The sequence below is a fragment of the Sinocyclocheilus grahami genome, unplaced genomic scaffold, assembly GCF_001515645.1.
Source record: "Sinocyclocheilus grahami isolate Dianchi unplaced genomic scaffold, SAMN03320097.WGS_v1.1 scaffold2155.1, whole genome shotgun sequence".
NCBI classification, from domain to species: Eukaryota; Metazoa; Chordata; class Actinopteri; order Cypriniformes; family Cyprinidae; genus Sinocyclocheilus; species Sinocyclocheilus grahami.
The window spans coordinates 117,768-129,370 of NW_015507334.1; the positions used below are offsets into that span (position 1 = coordinate 117,768).

The 11,603-nt window shown below is 38.2% G+C and overlaps 1 protein-coding gene across 1 annotated transcript in view; it reads left to right on the top strand.

The window, feature by feature from the left end:
• Positions 1 to 11,603, top strand: part of LOC107574230 (integrin alpha-11-like) — a gene marked incomplete at its 3' end in the record, with an annotated part of 43,602 nt that overhangs the window by 17,170 nt on the left and 14,829 nt on the right. Inside the window, exons 7-13 of the mRNA XM_016260685.1 lie at positions 556 to 704; positions 1,670 to 1,814; positions 1,955 to 2,117; positions 3,772 to 3,842; positions 7,155 to 7,299; positions 7,827 to 7,975; positions 10,681 to 10,824. Coding sequence (XP_016116171.1) covers positions 556 to 704; positions 1,670 to 1,814; positions 1,955 to 2,117; positions 3,772 to 3,842; positions 7,155 to 7,299; positions 7,827 to 7,975; positions 10,681 to 10,824 — 966 coding nt within the window. The remainder of the gene's footprint in view (positions 1 to 555; positions 705 to 1,669; positions 1,815 to 1,954; positions 2,118 to 3,771; positions 3,843 to 7,154; positions 7,300 to 7,826; positions 7,976 to 10,680; positions 10,825 to 11,603) is intronic.

The window sequence follows — 11,603 nt, forward strand, 5'->3', positions numbered from 1 at the left end:
AACTACTCAGAACACCCTAGCAACCACATAGCAACATATGAAAAACACTAAAAACACCTTACAAACAACATACTCAGAATACCCTAGCAACAAAAACTACCCAGAACATCCTAGCAACATAAAACCTACCCAGAACAACCTAGCAACCACATAGCAACATAAAAAACTACTCAGAACAACCTAAAAACTACCCAGAACAACTTAGCAACTGCATAGCAACATAAAAACTACTCTGAACACCCTAGCAACCACATAGCAACATAAAAACTATTCAGAACAACCTAGCAACCACATAGCAACATAAAAACTACTCAGAACACGCTAGCAACTACATATCAACAACTCAGAACACCCTAGCAACTGCATAGCAACACCCTGCCTACCATGATGCATTGTGGAAATATCTAGTTATTTTTAATGATTTATGGAAGTTTTTTGTTTGATGCGTTACAGATACTAAGCTGGACAAAAGAATTTGACAAGAATACGACATGTTAAAGCATATAGAAGTTAGCTGTCATCTCACCAGGTGTTGTGTTGTGTCCTGTTGTCCAGGTAGGGGTGGTCCAGTACGGTGCGAGAGTGGTGAACGAGTTTCGGCTGGATGATTTCCGTACGGTTGAGGAGGTTGTCGAGGCAGCTAAGAATGTGGACCAGCGAGGCGGAGAGGAAACACGCACAGCTCTCGCAATCAGTGAGGCTCGGTACAGTGGCGTGTTTGTCTGTCTGCCGTTCATTGGAAATAAGGCTAATCTATAGAAGCTTATTTCTGCAATGGAATAAAAAAAAATTGCATCATCTCAGAATTTTTTTCTTAGAATTGTGAGTTTATATCTCTCAATTGTCAGTTTACATCTAGACTAAACCTCATTTTACAACTCACAATTCGGTTTTTTTTTTAGAAGTCCAAATTGTGAGATGTAAACTTGTAATTCTGAGAAATAAAGTCAGAATTGTGAGACATAAACTCACAATTGCAAATATATATATTTGTATTCTGTGACAGAAATAAGCTTCCACACAACTCAAATGAGTCAAGATGATTTGCATTTCCATAAATCACACTAAAATGGAGAATAATTTAGGAAGAACTCCTCAACTACATACATTATTTAAAAAAATGTAATCCCTTTGTATGGATGAATTTAATTATCAAAGCTCAACTAGAATAAAAACAGCTGAAACAATGTGTGATTCTCATTTCAATGAAATGTACAGTTCTGGGTAATAACTGAGTACATGTAATCTGGATGACCTAAACAGATTCCAAAAATTAAGTACTTGTAATTAGATTATATTATTTATTTTAATTTGACATTTTTATGATTTAATAAATTAGTAGCTTTTCATTAAACTTCCTTCATGAACCCCAGCTTAGGAAACCGTGACGAGATGTAATGTTTAATGCACTTCATGATGTTAATAACAACGAATGGAATATATTTTCTTTCTTTTTTTGTATTTTTATATCAATATAGTATAAAATTGTCCTATTTAAATCAATGTGATAAACGAGTTAGGTCAAAAGTAATCTAAAAGTAGTCCGATTATATTACCTAAAATGTGTAGAGTAATGGATTGTTACAATATTCGTCATGTAATTTGGAATCAGTAACGGACTACAATTCGTAAGTAATCAACCCATGTCTGTGTACTGTATTTATAACAGAACTCAAGCATTCAAACATGGAGGACGTCCAGACGCCAAGAAAGTCATGATTGTCATCACTGACGGAGAATCGCACGACAGCCCAAACCTTCGGAAAGCCGTGGAGGAAAGTGAGAAGGATAATATCACCTTGTACGGTATTGCGGTGAGTTACTGCCTATTTCCAGTAGAATCCTCCAGATGTGTTCTTCAGGTTTACTTTGCTCCGTCGGTCATGTGACTCAAATTCTTGAGTTGTTTTCGAACAGGTGAACATATAGTTCAGCTATTCCAATGCCGTTCCAGGTTCTTGGCTACTATAATCGGCGAGGGATCAATCCTGAAGCTTTTCTGAGGGAAATCAAGTTCATCGCCACCGACCCCGAGGAGCACTTCTTCAGCGTCACCGACGAGTCTGCCTTGAAGGATATCGTCGATGCTCTGGGAGAGAAGATCTTCAGCTTGGAGGGTATGACCTTGAGTGAGAAACATAATCATAATCCCATGCTTAAACCATATCTAGAGACCAGAATATCACAGAAACCGACCAGAACACCCTAGCAACCACATAGCAACATTTAAAACCACTCAGAACTCCTTCGCAACAAAAAACACTTAGAACACTCTGAAAACCACATAGCTACATAAAGACCACTCAGAACACCCTAGCAACCGCATAGCAACATTTAAAACCACTCAGAACTCCTTCGCAACAAAAAACACTTAGAACACTCTGAAAACCACATAGCTACATAAAGACCACTCAGAACACCCTAGCAACTGCATAGCAACATAAAAACAACCCAGAAGACCTTAGAAACCACATATCAACATCAAAAACCACTCCGAATGCCTTAGCAACCGCACAGTAACATCTAAAACCACTCCAAACAGCCTAGCAACTGCATAGTATAATAAACACCTTAGCAACCATATAGCATTAACACCACTCAAAACAACCTAGCAACTGCATAGGAATATGCTAAACGCACTCAGAACACCTTAGCAACCATATGGCAACATAAACACCACTCAGAACACCCCAGCAACTGCATACATAGCAACATAAAAAAACATTCTGAACACCTTAGCAACCACACAGTAACATCTAAAAAACACACCTTAGCAACCACATAACAACCTCTAAAACTACTCAGAGCACCTTAGCAACCACATAACAACCTCTAAAACTACCCAGAACACCGTAGCAACCACATAGCAACATAAAAAGAACACCTTAGCAACCACATAGCGACCTCTACAACCACTCAGAACACCCCAGCAACTGCATAGCAACATAAAAAAAACATTCTGAACACTTTAGCAACCACACAGTAACATCTAAAAACACACCTTAGCAACCACATAACAACCTCTAAAACTACTTAGAGCACCTTAGCAACCACATAACAACCTCTAAAACTACCCAGAACACCGTAGCAACCACATAGCAACATAAAAACCACTCAGGACACCTTTGCAACCACATAGCAACCTCTAAGACTACTCAGAACACCCTGGCAACCGCATAGCAACATAAAAAACACCTTAGCAACCACATAGCAACCTCTAAAACTACTCAGAACACCCTAGCAACCGCATAGCAACATAAAAACCACTCAGAACACCTTAGCAACCACATAGCAACCTCTAAGACTACTCAGAACACCCTGGCAACCGCATAGCAACATAAAAAACACCTTAGCAACCACATAGCAACCTCTGCAACCACATAGCTACCTCTACAACCACTCAGAACACCCTAACAACGGCATAGAAACAAAAAGACAACTCAGAACACCTTAGCAACCACATATCAAATCTAAAACCACTTAGAACACCCTAGAAACCGCATAGCAACATAAAAACCACTCACACCACTCTAGAAACCAAATAGCAGCATGCTAAAAAGAACACCTTAAAAATCACTTAGCAATATCTAAAACTACTCAGAATACCCTAACAACCACATAGCAAAATAAAAACCACTCAGAACACCCTAGCAACTGCATAGCAACTGCCTGCTTACCATACACAACACATTAGCATCTCTGCAGTAAATTTTGCATAGCAAAACACTAGTTACCACCAAAATCTTTTTTTTTTTCTTTACTTTTCTGCAGGCACCAACCAGAATGGCACGGCCTTTGGTTTGCAGATGTCTCAAGCTGGATTCTCTTCACATATCGTGGAGGTGAGTGCATCTCCATCCGTTCCAAGCAGAAGAAATATAAATATTGATACCAGAGCTAATGTGCAGAGAATTGTATTACGTACTCAGCGGCGAGGTGCATGAAATGCTGTTATTTTGCTCTTTACACTCTGTGATTGAGTTTGACGCTCTTCCATTAGCCTGGAGCAGAAACTACGGCATCAGTCAAAATAAAGAGTCATTGGAAGAATGATTTGTTTACCACTCAGTGCCCATGGGAAAACAAACTTGAGGTACCGTACGTACCTTTTAAGGCCCGACAGAAGCATGAAACACCACTCTTTCAATTAAAATAAGGCTTGTTTATGTTTGAAGCTGTTCCACATGCTGTGAGCGGCATGAAAACAGTTCAGACCGTCTTCTGAGGGAAGGACTATTTTTCACGCCTTCCCTCTCGGTTGGAGTAATCCCATGCAGGAGAGGGGTTTGGGGCTCCTTTCGTGTTAAACGAAGGACAACTTATCCAAAGAAAAATACAATTTTTTCATAACGTTCACTGTTGGATTCCAGGAGCTGCTCTTGACAGCGGCAATACGCGATGGGAGATGACGTCTCGGAAAGTGTTTTTTTTTATTCTTGACTTCTCCGAGGAAACGAGGTCCAGAGAACACATATGGTTTTGTTGAATTAGGCTCCTTGAGCGAGGAACCTCACACAAACACCCTCACACACGTGCCCTTGTGTTTTATGTGTACATGTGACTGTATTTGTAAAGGCCTTATTTGCTTGTGGCTGCAAATATTTTTAAAGGAATGACTTTGCTTTGTTTTATAAGGAAAAGAGTTTGGCGTTCATCAAGCATGCAGTAAATAAAAAACCTAATCAGATGGAAATAAAGCGTTTGGAAGTTGGTTTATTAGCTTGGGCCGCTGACACGAACATGGCATACTAGATTTCACTGCTTTTGTGTTGTAAAGACTTAAAGAGCTGCCAGATCTAGAAAAAAACGCATACACTCTGTTCCAAAACCTTGTGGTCAAATGTCTACATTGGTGAAATACATGAAATTGAATAGAATCGAAAACGAAAATAAAATCTCAAAAGTAACTGTTTTGGATAACTCAAAAGGCCTTGTAAGCTATACAAATAGCAATTACAGTCGATTCCAATAGAGTTTGACATTTGCACACAACGTGATACTTAAAGCACCAAAATCCAAAGAAAACACAAATATTAAGTTAATTTATAGTTAACATTTACTTCACATCATCTACATCTCTGAGCCTGCAATGCATTCTGGGATTGACTTTGCCACCAATGATTTTGCAGCTTCAGATTTTGGATAAAAGAAGTATCTTAGAAGGCGGCATAATAGTGCTACCTTTTATATAAAGGCAGGCACCACCTACAGTATATATATATATATATATATATATATATATATAACCTTTAATCTACTCCAAGCATTATCAGTTTTTGTGGTGATGCTCAAAATGCTGAAATGGATCCATGTTCGTGTTCATGTTGATGTCAATAAAATATAATCACTATTAATTACCCTCTTTACGCTCCAGCTAAATATTAAAGAGCAAAGAAAGAGCGAACAGCCACAATATCCCAACTAACTTTATCTCTGAAACCACTGCCAATTTGTTTAGACATGAATGGTTTTTACTTGTCAGAAACTTGTTATTTACAACTTTGCATCTACCATTTCTAGGTGTGTTTTCCTCAAATAATCCACACAATTTGAGGCATCATTCATTTCTTTAGCACAAAAGATACTGAAGTTTAATACTCCGGATTAAGGGTTTGTTCAGGGGTTTGCCTCTGCAAGCACTGTTAATAAAACACGAATGGAACAACGCACAGAGTGTATTGGAGAGAGTTTATTATGCAAATGTGCCATGGAACTCTGTCAAAGTGTCCACGTCGACACTGCATGAGGAAAACTTTGGCAGTGAACGCAGCGAGTTTTAGGCTTCCAGTCAGGCTCTCGCTCACATGCATCCAGGATATCAAAGCTGGACACCTTTCTGTCCGGTTCGTCCCAAAAGGGTGGTCCAGATCCCTGATATGACCACCGTTTGTACTGAAAATATCTTTCCTGTGCATTAAACTGACCAAGTCTTCCACTTGGAGAATATGTTTTGTTGTGTAGTAGATATTATTAGTGGTGTTCACCAAGCCAATTGTCATTACAGAGCTGTTCAGTTTACAGTCCAAACGGCACTGTGGTTAATATTAATTCATAAGACTTTCATGATTTGTTCTATACCACATAAGCGACCACAAACGTGAAGCCACTGTGGCCCCTATATTGCAACTTGTTGGAAATTTGTTCAAAACACGGTTGATTTAAAATGTACGTTTGAGGTACGATGCAGTAATGATTCAAAAATGGGCAAAACAATACAATCAAAAAGGGGAAAATTTAGCTGTTTTTTTCAGTAAGCAATCACATAATTGAAATAAAGCTGCAATCAAAAAATAGTACAGGAAAAACAAACTTAAGAAAAACTATGTTCATCATTTTAATTTTAGTTTTAGTAATTTGGCTTTTTTAAAATGTCCATATTTTATTAACTCTTATTTTTTATGTACCTCGACATAAACTAAACAAAAATGTGACATTTTGCCTGGGCAACTAACAGAATTACGCTGAAGTACTAAAATTACTAAAAACAGAATATAAAAAACGAATTAATGACAAAAGGACATAACAAAATAACTAACATGAAAACTGAACATATAAAAATAAACGCTAATGCAAAATATTAAAAAAATACTGTAGATGCATATACATTTCTCTAAAACAACACAATGCAACTCTATAGAAACCCAGTAAAACCATCCAGAGCACTTTAGCAACTGCATTGCAATGCCCTGGCAACAACAAACCTACAACTTTCTTGCATTGGGCCATTGAGTTGTGCATGGGTTACTCACTTACTTTAGTTAGTTACACTAGTACTGTACATTCAGTCTGACTAGCAGAACTGGAATAGGACTACAGTATGACCGAGTGTCGTGTATAGTGGTGGTATTGGTCAGGAATGGGCAGTTCATTATGAGTTTGAATGCTAAGTCCCAGATGTTAATGCAGTGCAGAGTTTTGGCAGGAGCTCTAGGATCGGTGCGGGAGAGGTTTGGCAAAACTCTCTGTTTGCATTCTCTATACCACTGAAGTCGCTGCCAGGCCGTTTGTCATGATCCTATAACACTCATTGAGTCCTCACTGCATGAACCCAGAACTCTGATGCAACACCGTGTGTGCATTTCCCTTTCAAAAACGTACACTGGTTTATGGTAAAAGTAAATGAAAAACTAAAGGTGCAAACCATTCTTTCAAAGGACGGGATTCTGGTTGGTGCCGTCGGGGCGTATGATTGGAACGGAGCTGTTCTTATGGAGACCCGTCATGGTAAAGTCATCCCAGCCAAGTCCTCTTACATGAAAGAGTTCCCAGAGGAACTGAAGAACCACGGAGCGTATCTGGGTAAGAAAATTAAACCTAATCAAGATCTGATTCCATGACTGACAAAAATGAATAGCCTACTGACCCTCGAGTTCAAAAACGACTGACTGAACCTAAAAGAAATGGTTAAGAATGTTCACTCTATTCTTTACCAGTTTCATTTATGCATGCATATATTAAAACCCACCAAATTAAGATGCATTGCACCAGATTGGATTGGATTGGGTTTTGCATGCATTACAATCAAAAATGACCCACTAACTTTGAATAGACGGAAGCATTAGGTATGCAAAGGAACATGTTCAGTGAATAAAGACATAAATTTCAGTCTGTTTCTCACTCAAGGTATGGACCAATTTTGAGGCATTTAAGGCTACTTAACTAGCTTAACTGGAAACCAGACTAGTATGGAAATACATGCAAGTCTCATAACTAGTCTAATCTTGAAAACTATATTAATGCTTCTTTGAATTGTGCATTTTCTCCAAGCCAGCAGGCAATATTTATCATATTTATGTATAATGTATAAATTTGACGCTTGTTTCTAGGGTACATGGTGTCATCGGTGGTCTCGGCTCAACATGGTCAGCTGTATGTCGCTGGAGCCCCTCGATTTAACCACACGGGGAAGGTCATCATCTTCACGCTGACCAACAGCGGCAACCTCACCATACTGTACTCGCTCTACGGACAGCAGGTAAAACAAGTACATACTACACTTCCATGTTTTAAAGAACTACTGTATGTGGTACTACAAAGTACTTCCAAGAATACCATGGTACGAACCGTGGCAGTGCTCAACAATGAGGCTTACTACAAATTAAAAGCCTTGTAACTGTTTTTGCAAAGAAATAAGCATCTGCCAAGCATTGCCAAGATTTCTAGTGTGCACACTTGAGACACTACAATAAATATAGCGATGGTGCAAGATGGCCAAAATGTACCTTTTCTACAAAATACAAGATTTAAAACTCTACTTCTACAAAATTATTAATAAAGTATGTGCAACATGTGCTTTGCTTTTTTATGTTTTTTTAAGACCAGGTAAAGAAAATGTAAGGAATAAATTTAAGGGAACACAATATGTCAATATATTCTTTACATTTTAATGTCTACTGAGCATACAATGCATTGTATTAGCAACAATTTTTGAATATACAAGTTTGAAAATACAACTTCCAATCTAACTCCATTAAAATAAATAAATAAATAATAAATCATTTGACATTTACTGTACCTTCTGATCACACTGCAAAAAAACGGATTTTCTTCCTCAGTATTTTAGTCGTATTCCAGTGCAAATATCTTAAAATATTCTTCAATCAAGATATATTTACTTAAGCAAAATGATATAGGTTAAAAAGTCTTGTTTTCTGAGAAATGTATCAAAATGAAGCGAGTTTCTGAATAAAAACAAATTTCTGGGTCAAAGATGAGACACATTTTGGTGACTGCATTCAATTAAATTTACATAAGTGATAGTATATTCATAGAAAGCATATTAAATGGAAGTAAAGTGTCTACTTTAATGTTTCAAATAAAACATCAAATAATGTTCCGTCTTCATTCAGTGTAACAGATATATTTATCTAAAAACGAAACAACATATTTATTCTGACCTGTACTTATTAAAATATTTATAAAAGAATAAGGGATCATACTAAATTTTATTATATTTTAAATGACTAAAAACGTCTTGCTGACAAATGGGTAAAACCTAGTGTTTTGAAGAATAGTGATTTAAAAAGACAATTAATTAGTTTTTGCACTGTGATCCTTAAATAACATTTTAGTCTTTTAATGTCATCTAATGATTCTTGTTCTAAATATGCCTGACAAGATTGTTTGGCATACAAACTATTGATAGACATTTTTTTTTCCGCAGTGCATATAATATTTAATACCATAACTTCATAAATTTAAGATTTCTACACCTACATACGGCCTTTTCTGACTCGTGAGCCCACGAGTCAGTGCAAAAATATGTTCTTCTCCATCATTTGATAAATCACTCCTGCCATTATCAGAACAAAACATCCACATTTGCCTCTTTTAAACAAAATTCCATTTATGGCCTGCTTTCCACGGATGGTAAATTGCACCATGGAAATAGTGGTCTTGTCTATGATCTTTAATAGGACTAATTTGCATGAAATAGTGCATGTAAAAGTGCCGCAGCTGTTCAGTGAGTGTTGTAGTGTGCCTAAACGGTGAACGTTTCCCCTGACTGCTTCCTTAATCCATCTGTCTGCATTTTTCCATCATACCTTCTCTCTCTCAAACAGTGGCGTGTTTGATTAGAGAGGCACATCAGTAGATTAATGCGGACCGTGTGTGCGGACAGGAGACGTCGTGTGAAGGTCTAGACTCAGTCACCCGCTTCAGATGGGCAGGCGTCTCTGCGGCCCATGTGCATCTCATCTGTGTGTGTGTGTGTGCATGTCCTACAGTGAATGTACACAATAAACACTTACTGCTTCAAACGCTGCCAGTCGCCGAGCACAACATTCATTTAGCCATCAACCTGTTATGCACCAGACTGTGTGTGTGTGTGTGTGTGTGTGTGTCTGTGTGTATGCGTGAGTGAGTGTCTGTGTGTGTGTCTGTGCGTGCGTGTGTGTGTGTGTGTGTCTGTGCGTGTCTGTGTATGTGTGTGTGTGTGTGTGTGTTTGTGTGTATATGTGTGTGTGTGTGTGTGTGTGTGTGTGTGTGTGTGTGTGTGTGTGTGTGTCTGTGTATGTGTGTGTGAGTGTGTGTTTGTGTGTTTGTGTGTGTGTGTGAGCCCTCAGGAAAGCACTTAGACAGGAATGTGATAAAGTGCGTCTCCTGTATTCTGGTGTTTGTAAAGCCGGCAGGAACTTTCAGGGTTGAAATGCAAGTTCAGAAAAACTGAATAGTTCTGATACTGTCTTAACATATACATATAGCCTAATTTATTCTTAATCATTATATGTTTAGTTTCTATTAATTTTGAAGGCTATATGTTTAATGTTTTTTTATTTGCAAATCTCATTTTATTTATTTGTGAATTTAATTCATGTTTGTGAAACTCTTAAGATTTATTTGTGGATCTCATTCTATTTATTTGGAATTATGCAACAATTCCATCTCCATACATTTACTTTTGGCAACTAGCGTCAAGTTCTCCAGACAGTAAATCGGGGCAAAAATCGAGTAATGTATTCAGCCTTGTGTAATCACAAGCTTACCATTCTCATATGGTGAACGGGAAAATGGGTGAGAAAATCCCTCAAATCTATTTACATAGATCTGAGGTGGACTTGGGACAGTAAACAACCACTTAGCAATCATTAGTACAACCTAGAAACCACCCAAAAGAGTTACATACACTATGGCCGATGCAGATCTCAAATGCTAACAGAGTGTTTTGGTGAATTGTAGATCGGCTCATATTATGGAAGTCAGCTGGCACCGATTGATCTGGACTACGATGGATTGACGGATCTTTTACTTGTCGGAGCTCCCATGTACTTCTACAAAGGGTGGGAGAAAGGCCGAGTTTACATCTACACCATCAACTTACAGGTGACAACATCCTAAACACAACACCATAATGCTTTCTCAAAGAATACGTGTTCATATTCACAGAAAGACTTGGATACTACTATTCACACCGATTGTTTACGCAACTCTCCCTGAATCTACAGCGCCACAGCAAAATTAATTCTAGATATTTTCCGGTTCGCTTATGGTTCAAATTATTAACTGGTTTAACAGAACACAGCGCGACTAGTTTTAATTTGTTTCACAAACGAATGCCTCTTATGAACCTGGTCTTTTAATGAGTCGTTCAAAAGACCCAGGAATTACTAGTTTTAACAGTGAGTTTGAATCAGTGTCTGTTGTTGAATTACTGTTAAGATGTGCATGTTTTGTGTACTCATCGTACACTATAATTGCCGTTCATTTAGCTAGTGTTTGAAATTGTAACGGGGCTGACGAGACGTGAGACGTGCGGATCCATGTGCAAGCTTTATTTCAGAGACGTGGTCATAACAGGCAGGGTCGAACAATGGCAAACAGGTATGTGGCGGGCAAAACACAAGAATAGTCCTAGGACTAGCGTAGATCACCGATCGGGAGACAGAATCACAGGGGCGAGACGAGAGGGAGAAATCCAGGAAAACAGGCAAAGATCAGAAACCGAGAAAACAGGCAAGGCAAGGCAAAACAAGGAAACACAAAGAGACTCGGAACAGGGTACAGGCTAAACAATACTCAGCAGAGAATGGTTGTTTGAGTGAGTGATATGAAACAGCTGTGCAATCAGTGCTGTGTGCAATCAGTGCAATGAATGATGGGAT